Consider the following 21,389-nt stretch of genomic DNA (forward strand, 5'->3'; position numbering starts at 1 on the left):
AATATGTAGTAAAAATGCAAACATGCCCACCACTAGGATCGCTACTATCGCCTCATCAGCGCAGATCTCTCTCCTAGTAGACGACAAAATATGTTACACTTTCGTTGTGTTCTTTTGTAAAAATTAACACCTTCCTTCCACTATTGAAATATTAAATGCATAAAGTTAATTTATTATTTTAATGAAGTATATTAAATTCCACCATAAACTCGAAGATACATGCAATAAATAAGTTAATATTATTTTTGTTTGTGCAACACGAACTGAAATTTACTAAAATCCCTGCACTCATTCAAGATTATAGCGATAATTAACTATGAAACCAATAAATATTAATTTGCATTTCCCTTTACAACAATAATAATGAAAATATGAATTAATGGAGTAACGTAAGTGTACCGGTACTTGTAGTGTAGGCTTACGTAGTTAAAGTGGGATGAAGTTAAGCAATAATAATCACACCAGAATTGGAAATAAAACGTGATCAATAAATTTTATTGTAACAAACTTTTTCTACGTCTCTAGTAAAGTAACAAATAAAAATAACAACAAAATTGACAGCTATAATTAAAAACATATCCTTTGAAAAAAAAAGTAGGCCTAAGCAATAATAATCCCACCAGAATTGAAAATAAAACGTGATCAATAAATTTCATTAAAAGAAACTTAATTTTTTTACGTCTCTAGTAAAATATTATTATTCCAATTATTGTATTTCAGCCCTTAACATTTTCATTACAACCAATAACTAACATTTCACAAGCATCAATGTGAAATACGCAACGAGCTAGCACTCGATGGAAATACGACACAGTCCAAAGTCGACCATGGACAGTATTGTTTCTAGTTGCTAACCGCTTGGAGCGCTTTATCACGAGATTTGCAAAAAATCACCTCAAGCTTCGCGACTGTATATAGTAGACTGTGATTATATACTATTTACAAAATAAGTAGGCTGTAGTATTATGAAATAAAATACCTTGCATTACAATACACAACAATTTACTTAAGTGTGTAAATAATGTTTGATAACTGTAGACCTATATTCTTTATGATAAGTGTAAATAGCATAACCATAGCGTATTCTAGTGTACATAGTGTAAATAATTTGAATTGTAAATAGTAGTGTAATTCTTGAAGTGGTTCATGTTTTGTTCTGCCCAACTTGACTAAACAAGAGTCGCGTGAGCACTCATGCAAGTACTTCGCTTGCTAAATGCACGCGTGTTGTCCACTTAAAAGTTAGTAATACTTAATCTCGTAGCCTTGTGTGACGAAGTACGGACCCTAATTATCACTTTCGTATTCCAATAAAAATATTACATGCAATAAGCGTTTTACAAAAAAGTATGGACTCTACTAATGAACAAGTTCACGCAAGTTAACGAGTCACAAGACCTTGCAGTTTTGAGTTTCCAGTGGAAAAAGCAATAATTAGATCTACTGACAGCATTCAAATTGCAAACTTAAAATGATTACAGTTCCTAGCGAAAAAAATCCTTATGATTGCGTAGAACGTTTACGTGATTGATGGTTGTGAAATTTCAAATACCAGTAATCGTAGATTATCGCTTGATGAAAGTCATCTTAGCATAACTATTATAAAACGAACTTTCAACTTTTTATGAACATCTCAATGAGTGAAACAAAGCGAATGCAGCTTCGCTGTTCAAGCCACTAGTAATATCTTGAATGTAACACATACCTACAAATGGCTTTTAAGGAACCCGGACGTTCATTCCCACCCTCACATAAGCCCGTCATCGGTCCCTATCCTGGGCAAGATTAATCCAGTCCCTACCATCATACCTCTCCTCCCTCAAATCCATTTTAATCCATCTACGTCTCGGTATCCCCAAAGGTTTTTACCCCTCAGGTCTTCCAACTAAACGTACGATCACACGTCGCTACTTTTGCAGCGCTGCAGTACAAAAAACTGCGCAACTCTTGTACTGCGACGTGTGAACAACGGTGCAACCCGAAAAGTAGCGGCTGCCGAACCTGCTGCCCGCTACTTTTCCATGCTGCGCGCAACTTAAAGTAGCGACGTGCGAACAGGGTTCTCAGGGTTGCAGCCGCAGCATTTTTGATATCGGTTTTGTTGAAACTTTTGCTGCGGTTGCAACCAGTGTTACCACCCAAATGTGTCAATGATACTTTTATTGTTTGGATATATTTTAATGTTAAATGTGATGAAAATAAATTATTTGTAACAGTTATTAAATACACAACACAGTCTGAGCATAATTGGTGACTATATAATTCATTTTTTAAATTTTCCGTAGCGTAGTTTCAAACAGGAGGGTTGCCAACATTGATTACGTGAATATACTGTTGGTTATCATTTAAGTATATAGGCGTTTTTAAAAGCTTTATAGTAAAAATAATGTCAATTTCTGAATACTAGAAACGACAGAAAAGCTAATAATAGATAGGAAGCTTTCGCAAGAGTTTCTTAATAATGCGAACATAACCACAAAATGTATATTGAGAAGTCAACACGGAGATGGGAACCTGCAGCATGACTGCGGCTACAAAAGTAGCGCCTTGTGTGTGAACAGACTCGCAACCTCCAGTTGCAACTTTTGCAGCACTCGGGTTGCGCACCACGAAAAGTAGCGTGTAGCGCGCTACTTTTGGCTTACGTGTGAACACGACACGCAACTTTTACAGCTGCAGTATAAAAGTAGCGCTGTGTGACCGTACCTTAACACTCTACATCAGTGATGTCAAAGCAAGCGCATTTTTCTGACCTTCACGTCGTGCGCCGACAGCAAGCAATAAGTATGGAAAGAGGAAGGGTTGTGTATATGAATAAGCAACCTGTTGGATTAAGAAAACAGTGGTGCACAAACTTCAAACGGAACGTGAAATTTTATGTCATTTTTATATGGCTTCTTTCTCTTTAATATTATCTATATTGGCTGTAAAACAAAAGTACTAACACCGATTTCTTAATATTTCACTTGGGTTTTAAATCTTAATAACATAATAGAGAGTTAAGAAGGAATATTCACTTAAATTCCATAGTAATATAATATTATACTGTATTAAGTGGACGAAACACATCATTCAAAAAGAAAATGATATTCCTAAGAAAGAGATTGAGTATGACATAAGTTAGAATTTATATTGATGGTATCTTTAGCCTTATAAAAGTAATCAATAAACTAATCAAAACAATATTACAGTACAAAGCAAAGTTACCTAGGTACTGAATCTGTTTTAAGTGTAACTAATATTACATAACAAAACTCTTATCGCATTATGCTTTTAAAGTGATATTGTTGCGCAACTTCCTATCATCAGAATATTAAATTATTTTCTCGAAATCTGCTGAAGCTAAAGAACTGACGTTTTTACAACACATTGGCACATATCTTTGTTTATGATGTAACAGTAGTTCCTTTGTTAATTCATTTTCTCACAAACATTTTTCATGCGAATATTTTCAAAATTTCCAATACGTATCTTCAGTAATACATATTTACGATGTATTATATTTACGAAAACATTGTTTTACTACCTGTAAGGTTACTAAATAAACATGTCTGAAAATTTCAACTTTCTGTAAAAACTTGAGAAAATACTGCTTTTGAATAAAAAAGGAAACTCATGAAAAATGAGCATTAAAATTGAAACTTAAATTCTTATAATGCATTTATACTTCTCAGACAGATCTAAAAATTAACATGGATACAGTTTTAATAAGTTCTCTTCCCTTCATCTATTGAATCAGTGCTGGCCATCCCTGAATATAGCTCGATCAAGCGGCATATAACACCTCACTCGTCTGTCTCTTTCCTTTCCGCTGTAAAGCGCTCAGGCTCTCCTGAGCTCTAAAGCTAGAGCTTGCCCATATGGACATCAATGATATGACTGCTCTATATGCATTTCTGGATTCACCCATACGTACTACATGCCCTGCCCATCTCAAATGTTTTTAATTACATCAGGTCAAGAATACCTACAATGCGTGCAGTTCTGCGTTGTGTAACTTTCTCCATTCTCCTGTAACTTCATCCCTTTTAGCCCCAAATATTTTCCTAAGCACCTTATTCTCAAACACCCTTAACCTATGTTCTTCTCTCAAAGTAAGAGTGCAAGTTTCACATACGAAGATATTCAAATTTAATTTATTTTACCAATAATGATATTGTGAGTTGCATCGGCTCTTTGCTGCTAAGGAGCAATGTTATGTTGGGGGTTGCATCGGCGAGCTTTCGCTAAGATTACAAATTCTTCAGTTTAATATATTCGATTGTCCTAGTTTATTTTTAGAACAAAAAACTGTGAACACAGAAATTATTCAGATACATTTACTGCACTACACATTCACTGGTAATTACATTTTTGTAATTTTTGCGAAATTTTGTGCTATTATAACAGACACTGAATATTGTTTCAATCACATGTCTTGTAGAAAAGAATTTGTCTGTTGTTGTTTCTACCAAGGACACAGATATTGCGAGCTCCAAATTAGTAGTGATATGATTACGAATATCAGTATGTAATTTACTCAGTACAAAGAACGGCCTTGAGAACCTGGGATAGCAGCATGTTAGGAAATCAAAATATTATGACGTACTGACAAATAACCATTATCAGTATGTGAAACTTTCAAGTCTTTGTGCAGTTCCTTTGTATTTCTAAACGAGTGGCTGAAGTGGAATATATGAGAAAATGTTTAAATATTTAATCAGAGAATAGTTTTCTTATGATTACAGTTTGGTCTAATCAAATTCTTAATCATTCTTTCCATCATAATTCATCAAAGACCTAACAATTTGTTCCGTAATAAAAAATAAGGAAATAGTGGTGCCGTCAGTGCAATGTGTATTAAGATTCTACACAAAGGCAAATCATTATGCACTCTGCAAAATACTCATGGACTTGGCCCAAGGTCAAGAATGGAGGTAATTGTATCGTCTTGCCTGATTTCAAACGCTGGCGCCAGTTTCCTGTCGTTTCCTAGCCTACTGAAGTCATTTCACTCACGAATCTAATAATTTATCAGTAATGTACAATTACTTTCATCATCGGCGATATTTATTATTGTAAATTATACAGACACAATGGATAATGACGAAAAAAGGAGAATATTCTACGAAAACCAGTTTTCATTTTTTTCGTCACTGCTCCACGTCAGGCTTGCAAAGATTGTAACACGAGTCTCCGAGGAGGGTATGTGGTACATCAGCCCTGCAGATAATCGAGTACTGAAATACTAATAAAATCAGAACATACGGATGTGAAATAAAAACCAGCTATTGAAAAGAAAGTTAAATACAGAATCTATTCAGAGTACATACGAGGCGGTATTCGTAAGTTCTAAGTGAAACATGGACAAAGTTACTATGTCTCTCTAATAATCATTTTTAAACTCCATACATACAATTAGCACAACGGTCATAAAGAAATTATAAGCCTTTAAAAATATAATACTTATCGCAAACTACACTTTAAAAGTACCCATTTCAATAAAGTCTCCTTACTTTCAGTATTTCTTTTTGTTTCATAAATGGGTGATAGTCTAAGGGGACTGATCTGGCGAGTATGGGGAATGGTCAATCGATTCGAAGCTAAATTCATCAATTTTCTGCAACGCAATCGGTGATTTGTGAAGGGGTGCATTGTTTTGCGAGAACAGCATATCGTTAAAGACTTTACCACGACGATTCTCCAAAAACTTTTTTCCCCGAAACTTAGTAAATAATGAAGAATCCCATCGCAGTTTTGTGTCATTATTCCATTTTTCTTTTAAAACCTCATGCGAGAATCTTTTCTGCCGACTTTTTTTAAAGAAACCAAAGTATTTCCACTCTTGTTTGTTCCTTCAGTTTCTGGATCGCACAGATGATCCAGGTTTCGTCCACAGTGACAATACGACCCAAAAAATTAGAAGAATCTTTGTAAAACAACGGCAAATAGACTTTGAAATTGTTACTCGTTTCAGATCAGCGTTAACACATTCAGCGATACATTTAGCAGATAATTCTGTACACATACAAATTATATACTGTACGATGTGAAAGCCAAGTTCATATGAAATTTGCAGTCTTTGATATATGAAGGGGTGGAAATGAGATAGTCCAAAGCCACATTTAACAAAAATGTCTTTTTCGTTTGAGTTCATTTCTTACACATATAGGGAAGCTACTATTAAAATATTACAAAAATTACTCAACAAATGACGTAAGTATACAGTACACCGAAGAAATTATGATACCGCACCTAATAGCAATGGATTCTAAACCTTCAACACGTTCCCCTATAAAATGTTGTCTATGTGGCTTAAGATTACATCACAGTCTAGTATATACAGTCGCGAAGCTTGGGGTGATTTTTTGCATTTCTCGCGATAGTTGCTAGCCGCTTGGAGCGCTGTGTGTACTTGGAACAATAGACTGTGTCACTGCCATCGTGATCTAATACAGACCGTAAGGCAGACCATGTGACTCGCTTAACCCGATCACGAAGGGCGGCGTTTCAACCATATAAATTAAATGGAATGCATAAAAAGTAACATATTTCTCTAAAATGTAGTGTAATTCCATTAATAAAATTTAAAACAATGATTAAGAGACTCTTCAGACACAATTCCTTGCGACTTAAGGTGTAATATTATTTTTGGTGTGAAAATTACGTTGTTCGTATGTCTGATACCTGCTATTTTTCGATTAAATATTGCGAAATTCTTGTACATTCATTTATGCACGATTCAATAATTTTCAGTTGCACCGCACGAATATTTAGATATGTTGAAATTATAGGTTATGTTTACTGTCCCAGTTGCCCTTTTCTGTCTAATTTTAGTGGTCTCCAATGCCCTGCCATTCATATGGAAACATTATAAGTTATGTTTACTATATCTTATATTCCTAAATTCGCAATTATACATTATAATTAAACATAATGTCATGTATGATACTCCGCACATTCAATTTGTCTGTATTTTAATACTACAATTGAGTATTGAATTATTGTATTTATCTACTACCTAAGAGATGAAGTAACAATCGTACGTACACCAATTTCATAAGAGTGGTATGATAAATTTTCTGTCTTTATCAAGGAAGGTAGATGTGCTATATTAAAATCACAATATAAATTCTTTTTTATTAAAACTCAAAATAGCTTCCATTCTAAACTTAAAATGTTGATGCGAAAAGATTATGTTAACATTAAAATAACACAGTTTTGTAATTATTTCTGCAACATATTATGCAACAAGAAGTAAAGGGAACTTATGGACACATTACACTAAATAAAACTTAGCTATGATACGCAATAAAGGTACAATATAATAATTCACTGAGCTCCATACACTGAAATAGAAAACCCGAACATATATTACGGCCTGGTCTAGATCGAAAAGGCATTGACTGTGCCGTATTTCGCATTGTTGTGAACAGTTGTGCAAACTGTGAAATGTTCGTTATCGGTTGTAATAACTGTAAATGGCTAAAATACAATAATTTGAGTAATAATATGGGACAAGAAGACGTTTGTTGCACTATAAATTCTAAGAAAAAGAGGTCAGTGTTATCATTCCGAAAGATCCAGGAAGGTGAGTTTATAAAATATAATATATACTTTATGAAAAAATATAACCTTATGTATTTCGTATTTCAGTAGTGGAAGGAAGGTATTAATTTTTCAAAAGAACACGATATCAAAAGTATAATACATTTAATCGTCTGCTAGGGAAAGTCTCTGTGATGAGGCGATAGTAGCGATCCTGGTGGTGAGCAACTATCTATGGATGCATATTTCAACTGTCTATGTTTGCATATTTAGTAAGTATTGAGCTTCGCAATTGTATATACTAAACTGTGATTACATCATTCTCACCCCTTCATATGACTAAACTCAATTCATCGTCCGGGTGGGATGGATGATTTTTCAGGACGTAAAAATTCGGAACGCTAGTTCTCCGAGAGAGACTTTTAAACCGTGTATCTCGCGTCGGAGTTTTCTAGAACATTAAAAACTTTCAAAACTAAATTAGAGCCTCTGGACCAAATTTCTCTTCTCTCGTGTCCTAATAATACTTTAGATAAATAGTAGGTGGCGTTTGAGACGATGAGTTTACCACTTGTTCCTCTACCCTATCGGAAAATAAGTGTAACTAAATTCCTTGTAGGTACTGAAACCTCCGTCAGGGGGAAACTATGTTCAGGCATCGAAATGATGGGTTAAATACGTACAGCTGGCAAAAGAAAAAGTGGCCGCTCTCTAGAAGCAAAGTTCCCTTCGGATATCTCCCCTACAATTCGGAAATACGCGATGTTACATGTTGTTGGAACACTTTACTGTTGTAGCGTATTGGTAGCGTTTCGGGTTGGTATTAGTGAGGTCGTGCGTTCAAACGCAAGCTGGTGCTTTTTATGTCTTTTTTGTTTTGTTTTTAAGAGAAAGAGAAAATAATTTTTTCTGTCTTTTTTATGACTTCCAGTAATTAACATCAGGTTCATGAATGTATTATGCCATGAATTAATCATTATTTATTATGACATTATGGCTGCAAATGGAAAGAAAGATTATATTCAACAAAAATATATTTCTTGGCATAAACAAAACAAACTTACTGGCGTCTGTCTTAGAAAATTAAAAAAAAAAAAAAAAAAAGACACGATTCAATATTTAGTTCATCTTCCTCCCATCTCGATCACATGTTGCAGTCGAGTGGGGATGGAATCGACTAATCTCTTCAGTTTTCAGCCTCGGCATTCCAGACATCCTGGACGAGTTTCCACAAACCATCAGAACGTCTTAGAGGGGGATTGGGCCAATTTTTTCGCATATGCTTCTTTACTTGTGCTCCCGTAGCTCAGTTTGAAGAACGTTGGAATTTAGATGTCAACGTCTCAGGTTCAAATCCTCGTCAGTCCTAATTTTATTGTGTTACAGGATAGTATAATGTAATAATATAAGAAAAAACTAACATTAGTATTATGTAACTGTATTGTTTCAAATATAACATTAAATTTATTTTATTTATATCGCTGAAGAACGATAACAGGATATAAATGATAACTTGAATATTACTTATATCGCTAAAGAACTATAACAGAATACAATTGATACGGTAACTTGAATATTATTTATATCGCTAATGAACGATAACAAAATAAAATTATAATTTAAATATTATTTATAACGCTAAAGAAGGATAACAGAATGCAAGTGATGACTTTAATATTATTTACATCGCTAAAGAACGATAACAGAATACAAAATATGATAACTTGGATATTATTTATATCGCTAACGAACGATAACAAAATAAGATTAACTTGAACAAGACTCGAACTCACAATCTTCGAATCATTAAGCCAGCTCTCTACCGCTGCTCTACGAGACGCAGATATCGAATAACTTCATAGTTCCGAAACTGTTTCTACATGTGCATTGCATCGTGTAATATCACCTTGATCTGAAGTGGTTGGTTGATTGAAGTGAGAGAAGAATTATCAATTAAATAGTAAGCCTACACTATGATAATCGCGTCCTTGCAAGGGCTCTTATAACTGCTGCATGGTTCAATACGGTCTACCTTTGCAGTTTACCCACAAAGACAGAAACAACTCTAATATTCGTTAAACCGAATACAGAGACATTCCGCGAGACGGAAGAGCTTTGCATACCAACTACAGCGCCAGGCGTTCAATATCAATGTATAATTTATATCTTTTTGTGCACGACTCTACTTCGTATTACCAGCGAATAGGGATTATAAAGAATGGACACTTCGCATCGGCACTTTTGATGTAGCCGGACTGATTTCAATGACCTTCAAGCCAGCTAAAGCGTGAGATTCTGCTTTCTCCCTAGAGTTGGCGCTGACATCACACCAGCTAGCAGTCGACACAGCGGAAATATAACACATAATTAATACATCTAGGTACATTATGTACTCAAATAAAATAAATTGGATCCATAAAATAATAAACCCATCATTAGCTGTAATGTCTAGATTCTAGAGTTCCTTTATAATGAGAGTTGAGACGTTGACCCCAACAACAATTAAAATATGTAATGATTTGATAGCGCTGAAAATGGAAAAACAAAACTCTTATGAGAAGTAAAACCATATACCTATATTATAATATATACAAATATTAAACGATTTGATACATAATTTTATAATGTATATTATTTTATAATATAATTTATTATATCTGAAATATAAAAAAATATTATTAGAACTAGTTTGTCACCGAGAAATAAGGAAAAGCTGTTAACTTGAATCTATTTGAAGCTAAGCGTTACTGGATTATGCAATAAGGTAGGCGATGTTTGGATCCTGTGTCTCAACTCTATTCTCAATTATTATCTTAGCGTATGTTCGATTACACTAACCTCTAGCGCTTGAAAGTGGAACTAAACGCTGACGCAAAGAGAAACAAAACACAGGAAAATTAGCTCAGTGTCCATTCTTTATAATCCCTATTCGCTGGTATTACCGCCAATCGAGAGATACTCTTACAGCGTAAGAAACAGCTTGTAATGGAAAGAAATAGTTATGTTGAGAATTAATTTCTACTTATACGAAATTATCGTAACATAATAGCAAGTTAAACACACTGATCTTATATCTGTTTACAGTATATGTTAGTTTAACGGTACCGCTACTGTGAGACTCTGACATAAGAATACATGATAAATAACATTTGACACAAAATATATATCGAGGAAGATAGTGATGATTGAGGTTTTGATAACTATATTAGCTTTGTGATAAAACATGGAATCTTGGGAGTCCAAATATAAGCGGTAAAAGCCAAAACTTTTCTTCTAAAGTAAAGCTCTATTGTGTTGAACTAGTCTTAATTATAATTTCCAATAGGTCTGCTCTACGTACGCTTAAGGTGATGATTTGGTTCTAAATTGCTGAAGTGGCTGAATTTAAACATTAGAAAATCACCACTACATCGTTAGAAGATGAGAGTTATCCCTAAAGATTGAACTCTTCCAGTGGTCACCCCTGGAATTTATCATTGCTGTGTGTGCTTGAAAAATATTGACACTTCGTAGAAAATATCTTACGGGGACTTCCGTAGGACGTGTCATTGAAAACCCAAGCGAACACAATGCGACTTTTATGCGGAAGAAGGCCGCAAAATATAGATATTATGCATTATGGCGTACCTTCTTCGGTATATCATCGCTTAGTATATCGGCAATGGGGCACCACTTTTGCTTACCAATTCATACAGAAGGGTAGACGCGGTCTGGCTATATAAACAACGAAGAAATTGAAATGCGTGGAGGGAAGTATGTTAATGCACTTACTATGAAGTTTTATTAATGAAATTAAATACAATTTATATTTTACTTTAGCTTAGAGCACACCGAAATAAATAATAATAATAATAATAATAATAATAATAATAATAATAATAATAATAATAACAATAACAATAGGTATAGCACATACGAACCAGTGAACAAGTAACGTTGCTGTGAATTTCCGATTACGATATGCGATTTAACTTGCCAGTCTTCGGCCATAAAAATGTGATTTTTCCTTATAGTGTTACAATTAAACGTAGGCCTATTGTGTAACGAAACAAAAATATTACAGCTAATTAAAACACTTGGATTTCTTGTAGCACGGGACACTGAAACTTCTAACTTGCAGTTTTCTGTTCTAGGTGCGGGAATCTGTAACAGGTTAGGTTAGTTCAGGTTTTCCTATGTCTAGCACAGCGGTGACCAAAGCGGGTGTCGTGATTACATCGTGTAGGCTAATCACAGATATTCAAACGGGTATGAGGAGTTTCCTGTACATTGCTGTGTTTTTCTTTCACGTACTGAAGGCAAGCAGTGGCGGTATCATGTCTCTCTACAAACTCTGTCTCTACAAGCAGTAAGAGGTCGTTTCGTAAAGAATGAGAAGGATAACTTTTTTGCTGTTCTGTCGGACAAAATGTAATATGTTTACTTTGCTCAACGGTTCAATTAGGAGTATATAGAAACATTAATTGCCACGCTGAATAATGTATTATTATTATTATTATTATTATTATTACTGACCACTAAGTATGTGTTTCTATAATTCTTCTGTACGTGCATGAATATTGATATTTTTAAATCTTCTCCCTAGAAGGATAAAATTATTAGGTTTTATCTCAATTTTAATCTTCTTAATCTTTAGATGAGGGAAACTATTTATTAGTTATTCGTTTAATAATAACATTATAGAAAAACTGATTCAATATTATGTGCCAACGAACTGTTAAACGCCAGGAATTGACATATCTTAAATCATAGCTAGGAAGAAAAAGATGAAATAAATAAATGTAGGGAACTCAATTACTTAATGGAGTTTGAAATATCTCGTGCTCTAAAGTCTTAATAGAACAGAATTTCTTAAATGATGATGATGATGATGATTAAAATAGCTTAAATAACTTGTTCATAAGAAGTTTTTAATTTTGAAAAACTACGAATTTGTCGACCAAGAATCGAGAGAAGAATTTAGAAAATTCTTAATTATATTCAAGAGGAAGGTTAAAAAAAAAAAAAAAAAAAGCAAGAAAAATCTAATATTATTCAGTGGCTCTTGATGACAGCAGTGACATTACTGACACAGCAAAGCTTGAGATTTTTATTCGTGGGATTGATCAAGATGTTAGTACAGGAACCAACACTGGTTGTAGTTTTCACGCCAAGTACCTTTCCTCAGTCTCCATACTTCATAGGCTGTCTGCCGCATGTAGGCCTAATCACTGCAGCTCAAGTTTTGGTCACCGCTGGTCTAGCATATACGAATCTGTGACAGGTTAGGTTAAGCTAGTTTAGACTTTTGGTATGCCTTGCACATAGCCTACTAAGTGAAGTGAAATGTGCGTTTCGCGCTCTTTTGAAGTATTCTACCTTTTTATTTAACGTATTAAATCACTTTTAGGTTACCTACACCGATCTTTAAATTCTTTCCAATTTTTAGCTATTTTCTTGTATGTTTTCAAGTCAACTAACGTCCTATATAAATTCTGCACATTCAAAATTACCTTCCCTCGGAAAATTAGACCATTTTTCCACTTTTTTCGTCAAAAAAAAAACCTTCAGTGTCGCGTGCTATAGAACACGCAACACTTTCTCCTGTGACGGGAACTGGGTTAATATTTTTATTCCGCGGATGGGGAAAATGCCTATCGTGCAATCCACTTCCTCGAGGACTGGGTTCTCCTAGGTGAGTTGCCCACCAAGATTTTTTTAAGAGTCTCGACTCTCCCGAAATTTCGCCAAAGAGACCGTGATCTGTGATGCTAGAACAGGCAAAATTGCTTACTCTTTGTAGTGACGACAATGCAAATAAGTAAAGACGCTATGACAAATTTAATGTGCTCGTTTGTACAGGGTGCGTCAGAAAGAACGGATGGATTTCACATGGCAAGAAAATTGTAAGGATTCGTCAAACCAAAAATTTATTGTTATCAACAGATTCACCAATACATGCAGTTTATTTATGGAAAACAACATCATCCATATGATGTCCTTGGCTTTCAATACAGGCATCGAGGAGTTGTTTGAAGTTCGTCATCACTTTCACAGTTGTAGCTGGTGGAATTGCTACGATTTCTTCACGAATCGCAGTCTTCAGTTCGTCCAGTATATGTGATCGATGTTTACAATTTACGCCTTCAAATGGTCCCAAAGAAAGAAGTAGCAGGGCGCGACAACATACCGTAACCCAGGACAATCTCAGTGCAATAGCATGTTTGCGGGTTGATCTTTGAGGTGGCCGGAAAACCTAGTGTCTGTCTCCACATTTACACGTGTACACGCGCTCCGTGTTCGTCCAGGTGATTTCTTCTTTAATGTTGAACCTATGATACGAAATGAAGCCACCTACCGCAAAATTGTATTCCGAGTTGGAACCCTAGCGTGATATCCGATGTCGAAATGAGTCCTGAGTGATGATAACAGACTCTTCATTTTTCAAAAATGTCTCTACAATGAAAGCACATTGTATGTCAGACCAACACCATATTCTCAACTAAAACTGCATTCTCTGGCTGACCCAACAGTCGTGATTCCCCTCACTGTATCCCTCCCCTCGCTGCGTATCAATAGTTTGAAATCCATCCGTTCTTTCTGACGCTCTCTTTAGTATAAGTGAAGAAATTTGTTTGTGGCATCAGGTCCTCGCATAAACAGGTGTGTTGAAAGTGGAAGCATTATCAAATGCCGTGTCAAGAAAGGAGGTCATTACCTGCCGCCAGCAAAAACGGGAACTTGACAATACTCTTTCTACCTCACACTATTCTAAGCAAATGCTGTAATATTCCTGCAGTGCAATCCAGTGATGTACTGTAAAAATTAACATGTTACATCAGAGGTATTTAGGAGAAAATTTAATGTAAATTTCTTTATCCTTCCTTTCAAAGCGACATCTATGTACCTTTGCCTTTAGCGTGCCTTTGTTATTTTAATCGTTTACTTTATGTTATATGATCACATTACTTAAAAGCTTTATTATTGGAGTTACTAATCGAAGACAAAAGTTCGCGGCCACATCACTGTCGCGCATGGGAGGTAAAGAGGTAGGATTCCCAGGTTTTGAAAGCAAAAAGGGGTGATTTCAGTGTCATTCTCCGAATCCCGCCGAGTTAACTGTGTGGTAGCGCATCTGCCTCCAAACTAATCGGCCCGGGTTCGATTCCTGGCGGGGTCAGAAATTTTCATATAGCTATAATTTCTACCTCGGGACTTCTAATCACTAAATTGTGCACCGATATGCCTGGATTAAATCCAAAATCTCTCAGCAGTGCATATGAAGAGAAGGCATATGTCACTGTTAATAGTGATTCATCCGTCTGCCTCTTCGGTGCTATTCGATAGGAGTAGGGTATGTGCCGGCACCGGGTTTCTCCTTCTCACCATCATCCTCATCCATTCCCTACACTACATCTACACGAGCACATACACATACACTCACACTCACCCTAGTACACGAAATAACTCTTCATAGATCACATCATACATAACGTGGCCCGTCGAAGTGGTGTGCAACCTGAAAAGGGATCACAGTCCTGCCAGCTATCCGCAGTATGCGGAATTCGAATTACGCAAGTGAAGTGGGTAGGCATTAGACAATTAGATACACAAAATAATCATTCTCTGACTGTCTTTTATATAAAAAGAATCCAGTACTTAATTTTATAAGGGGTTGAGTGGACCTCAGAACCGATGCCGAGAAATCCCATCTTTAACTAGACTTGAATCCTGGCAATTCCTGAATCACTAGTAAAAGTTCGTAATTCTTACAAGAACGACGATCATTTGGTCAAAACGTCAAATGTGTGATTAGCAATAATAATAATAATAATAATAATAATAATAATAATAATAATAATAATAATACCACCAGTACTACACAGTGACAAACAAGCTATTGGGCTTTACAGAATAATCATTTCATATTCTGAAGCCTCTTGATTTTCTAGCTATTTAATAATTTTATTGACATAAGCATCATTTAATTTATTGTAATACTCCGTTAAATGTTTAAAATATATCTGTGATATTAACTCCACTTCAGTTGGAAAATGGAAACGGAGGTTCCATAATTATTTTAATTTTTGCATGATGTTATGGAAAAAAAAATTGTAATCTTATAAAATCTTGACTTGTTCCACATCTTAAAACTTCAGTGCTAATGTAAGATCTATGAAATACAATGAAATGAAAATGGAAGCTTATTTCATGGTCTCTACTCAGATAAGAAATGCGAATAAAATGGCTTATAATTAACCTCAGTTGCTATTAGGGCCTCTTCTTTTTCTAATTTTTATAAATGACCTTGACCCCATAATAAAAGGAATAGGTTATCCTAGACTATTTGCAGATGACACAAGTATCATAATTACAGACAAGAACTTTGCCACAGTCAAATATAAAACAGAAATAATTCTGCTTAAAATTTATGACTGGTTTATAACCAATAAACTAGCATTAAACATTAATAAAACTAACATAATTCAATTTAAAACCACTTCAAATTTAATCTCTGAAACATTGGACACAACTATCAACAATATACCTCTACTAGAAACATCAACAACCAAATTTCTTGGTTTGCATATTAATAATACAATAAAACTGAAAAATCATATCAAAGAAATAACCCTCAAACTTAGCTCAGCATGCTTCGCAATTAGGTCGTTACAACAATTTCTAAACAGCAGTATCTTAAAGACAATATATTTTGCCTATTTTCATTCCATTATGTTCTACGGAATAATATTTTGGGGAAATTCTGCAGATAGTAAAAATATATTCTTGTTACAAAAAAGAGCCATTAGAATAATAGTTGGAGCAAAGGCTAGAGAATCATGTAGATTATTTTTAAAAAAAATTTGGAGATTCTAACCTTAACAAATCAATACATATACTCTATAATAAATTTCCTCTTATGTAATAAAGAAAATTTTCCAGCTAACTCAGTCATACATAGTATAAATACCCGCAGAAAGAATGATTTTCATACGCCTTCATCAAATTTATCATGCTATCAAAGGGGAGTACGTTACATGGCGATAAAAATGTTCAATAGTCTTCCTGAAGACATTAAGAATCATAGCCAAAACCCTGCATTGTTTAAGGTAAAACTAAAAAAATACTTAATATCTCACACTTTCTATTCTGTAGATGAATTCTTGACATTTCACAGTACTCTGTAAGTATTTTAATACTATTAAATGGTAAACGTATTACATTGTATAACATATTATTGTTATTAAGGTATTAATTCTGTACATATTTCATATTTGCATTTTATATGCATTGCATTTATATTTAAACGTAAGAATTGGACATGTTCTTTATTCTATGCTATAAAGCAAAATATAAGAATATTATGGAACGAATAAATCTATCTATCTAACAAAATCAATGGAGATTAAATAATATAAAAATATATATAAAATCTATTTATAATGGCAAAAAGACAAGTGAATATTTAAAAATAGACAATAGTCAGCCCTAGCTGCAAAGTAATATATTATACTTCTACCACACTGTCAGTTATTTCTTAACTCAACATGCAGCAGTAATGCATATGTTACCTTCATCCCTTGAAGACATTTTCTTGTGTTCCGACCCGACTTCAATCAGTGCCCACAACGTACTACCGCTCCAGCTGACAGGTGGAGACTGAACACTGTCACGCGTCGTTGACTACTTTAGTCGGTTACCTAGCCTTGGCAGTCGTGTATAAAAACATGTTCTTCCAGTTTGGAAAGTGGCAGAGGGGAATCTCTGCCTTGAAAATATGTGGACACATCAAGATGAATAGAGCATCCTGCTGTTTGTTTCATCGAAATGTTATTGATGTTTCTTCAGAATTGCAAACTCAATGATACTGTATATTGTCTCATTTTCTATTTAGATAATTATACAATCACATCTCCCTTGATTACATAATTTATAACAGGTTTTTAAATTGGAATAGGCCTATAAAAGAAACATGCATTCAATTTAACATTCACATTCGATATGCATATAATTGTCTTGTACTATGACTCAAGCGGCAGTTTTTTGCTACAAACATAACGCATTCGGGTTTGATTCCCGACAGGGTAATAGAGTTTTATCTCTCTTCCATAAAAACTGAATATGTATTCCATATCTCTCCCTTCCACGTATCCTCCGATGGTGGTAGTCGACTTCTAAATATTTATAATCTGCTTCAAATCTCCTACATAAGGCATGGATTAATAATAGAATGATACGACATAGCTAGATCCCTGTATCATCTCGCGTAGAGCAACGAATTGAGGCATATAGTATAAATATATTTTTAAAAGTAAACACTAATCAACGCCGAATAAATATGGGAAATGCCTGTTATTATTCGGTTGAGAAGCTTTTGTCATCCAGTTATAATTCTGCAGTGCTTGGGAAAAGTGACATAAGTCAGTTTTCACAAATCTTTTTTGATAATTTATTCACAACTTACACTGGTTTATGTCGATTTATAATGGGAGGAATACCTATGTATTTTTCCAAGCGAACAGATGTTCCGTAAGTTGTCAATAAATTATCAAAAAATGTTTGTCGAAGCTGACTTGTGTCACTTTTCCCGAGCATTACAGAATTTATAAAACTGTTATATTTCCGGTTGTTATGCATGGTTATGAAACTTGAACTCTCACTTTGACAGAGAAATAGAGGCTAAGAGTGTTTGAGAATATGCTGCTTAGGAAAATATTTGGAGCTAAGAGGGATGCAGTTACAAGAGAATGGAGAAAGTTACACAACGCAGAATTGCACGCATTTTATTCTTCACCTGACATAACTAGGAACAATAAATCCAGACGTTTGAGGTGGGCAGGGTATGTAGAACGTATGAGCGCATATACAGAATGTATCAAAACATGTGGGAAAGCTCTGAGGAATTGATAGAGGACTTTAAAAAAAGCAAAAAAGTTCATATAAACATATGGTCAATTTCGTTTAGTTTTTTAATTACAGTCATTATTATTTGTGGTGTATATAATATCTGTGACGATAAAGTTTAATTTACAACTTACAATACTTTTTTCTTATACAGAAACTTATAACTTCTAAAAAAAAGTGTTCAAAATGGTCACCATGAGGTCTAATACAGACTTCTGAATGCCGCATCATCGACTACCTTACTCTCTCCCCATTACAGGCGTCTGCTTCCTTCTTCAAGTCGCTGGCGAAGAATTTCCACGTTATGAATAAGTCTGAAATGCACAATGCACTTTAAATAACTCCATAAGTAGAAATGCAATGGATTGAGATCGGGAGAACGAGCAGGCCAGGATGTCGGTCCCTAACGACCTATCCATTTATTTGGGAATGCTAATTTAAAATTGCTCTAGCAGCAAGAGCAAAATGAGGCGGTGCCCCACCATGCATGAACCACATGCGCTGAATTAAGTTCAGTGGAACTTCTTCCAACAAGACATTTGAGAGTAATTTGCTAAAAAGTCGCAGTATGATGCTGTCAATGTTCCAGGTAAAATGAAAGGACCGAACTGTTGTTGGTGTCTTGTTTTCAAAATTGCTTTGAGATATCTGTCAACCCATACATGAATATTGTGAAAATTATGCACTCCATTTCTGATAAACTTCGTTTCATCGGTGAAGATTAAAAGTGTTGATCCTGAACACAAGTTTATTGTAACCAGGTAAACAATGCTGCCCTGGGTAGAAGGTCAGCTTCACTAACACTAAGACCTTGGACTCTTTGAAGGTGATATGGATAAAAGAGTTGTTCTCGCAGAATTCTCTACACTGCCATATGACTCACATTCTCGATTGCTGCTATTATCTCTGGTGCTGCTCTCGCTATTATAATAGTCTAGTATATACAGTCACGAAGCTTGGGATGATTTTTTGCAATTCTCACGGTAGTTGCTAACCGCTTGGAGCGCTGTGAGTACTAGGAACAATAGACTGTGTCACAGCCATCGTGATCTAATACAGGCCTTAAGGCAGACCATGTAACTCGCTTAACCCGATCACGAAGGGCGGAGTTTCACCCATACAAATTAGTTGGAATGCATAAACAGTAACATATGTTTCTCTAAAATATAGTGTAATTCCATTAATAAAATTTAAAACAATGATTACGAGACACTTCAGACAATTCACTTGCGAGTTAAGTTGTAATATTATTTATGGTGTGAAAATTACGTTTTTCGTATGTGTAATACCTGCCTTTATTTCGATTAAATATTTCGAAATTCTTGTACATTCATTTATGCACGATTCAATAATTTTCAGTTGCACCGCACGTATATCTAGATATGTTGAAATTATAGGTTATGTTTACTGTACCAGTTGCCCCTTTCTGTCTAAATTTAGTGATCTCCAATACCTTGCCATTCATATGGAAATTATAGGTTATGTTTACTATATTTAACTTATATTCCTAAATTCGCAATTATATATTAAGCATAATGTCATGTATGATACACATTCAGTTTGTATTTTAATACTACAATTGAGTATTGAATTATTATATTTATCTACTACTTAAGACACGAAGTAACACAACTGTACGTACACTAATTTCATAGGAGTCGTATGGTAAATTTTCTGTCTACAATTGACAGGTAGATGTGCTAAATTAAAATCACAATATAAATTATATAAGTTCTTTTCTATTAAACCTCAAAATAGCTTCAATTCTAAACTTAAAATGTTGATGCAAACAGATCATGTTAACATGTAAAATTCTCTTCACATTAAAATAACACAGGTTTGTAATTATTTCTGCAACATATTATGGAACAAGAAGTAAACGGAACTTATGGATATATTACACTAAATAAAACTTAGCAATGATACGCAATAAAGTTTATAATATTTCACTGAGTTCCATACACTGAAATAGAAAACTCGAACATATGGTACATTACGGTTCGGATCGAAAAGGTATTGACTGTGCCGTATTTCGCATTGTTGTGAAAAGTTGTGTAAACTGTGAAATGTTCGTTATCGGTTGTAATAACTGTAAATGGCTAAAATACAATAATTTGAATAATAATATGAAACAAGGAGACGTTTGCAGTACTATAAATTGTAAGAAAAATAGGTTAGAGTTATCCTTCGTCCGAAAGATCCAGGAAGGTGAGTTTATAGAATATAATATACTCGTATATTTTATGAAAATAATATATAAACCTTATGTATTTCATATTTCAATAGTGGAAGGAAGGTGTTAATTTTTTCAAAAGAACACGATATCGAAAGTACAACACATTTTATGGTCTGCTAGGGAAAGAGTCTGTGATGAGGCGATAGTAGCGATCCTGGTGGTGAGCAACTATCTATGGATGCATATATCAACTGTCTATGTTTGCATATTTAGTAAGTATTAAGCTTCGTGACTGTATATAGTAGACTGTGCTATTATCCTCAATATTATTGAGGACTCATTCCTCTAAGTTAGGTGTTCTGGAACTCCTTGGTCTTCCACCATCTGAAACACGTTTTTTTAAAAGAACCTGTTTCCACAAGACAGTCCTTTGGAACGTCTTGTTGTTGGATAAACGCCTATTAGGAAATTGTTCAGCATATAAATGCCTTGCTTCATTTGCATTGCAATTAGCTCGTCCATGCATAAGGTGCATTTCTGCCATTTTCTGATCAGAGTACTCCATTTCACCACTAGTTGTAATATAATTATTACACTCAAAATAACAAAATTTCACAATATATTATGAATAAAAATTCTAGCATATGCCTTATGTTAATTTTGTTATGGCAACTGTCATCAGTTGGCTTTGAATACAAAACAAATCAACAACGACTTAAATATAGAAGAAAATTACATGTGGCTTGTTTATCATTATAGATAAGATTATGTACACCAGAAACAATGGCCGTAACTAAACAAC

General features: G+C 34.5%; 1 protein-coding gene across 5 annotated transcripts in view; it reads right to left on the bottom strand.

The window, feature by feature from the left end:
- Window positions 1-21,389, bottom strand: part of LOC138710918 (clavesin-1) — a 401,261-nt gene that overhangs the window by 66,010 nt on the left and 313,862 nt on the right. Inside the window, exon 1 of one of the 5 annotated variants that reach the window (XM_069842114.1) lies at window positions 17,079-17,229. The exons of the other annotated variants lie outside the window; for them this stretch is intronic. Coding sequence (XP_069698215.1) covers window positions 17,079-17,097 — 19 coding nt within the window. The 5' untranslated portion in view covers window positions 17,098-17,229. Of the gene's footprint in view, window positions 1-17,078; window positions 17,230-21,389 lie in introns of those variants that run through there. 5 annotated transcript variants of the gene reach the window in all.

Source organism: Periplaneta americana, chromosome 12, assembly GCF_040183065.1.
Source record: "Periplaneta americana isolate PAMFEO1 chromosome 12, P.americana_PAMFEO1_priV1, whole genome shotgun sequence".
NCBI classification, from domain to species: domain Eukaryota; kingdom Metazoa; phylum Arthropoda; class Insecta; order Blattodea; family Blattidae; genus Periplaneta; species Periplaneta americana.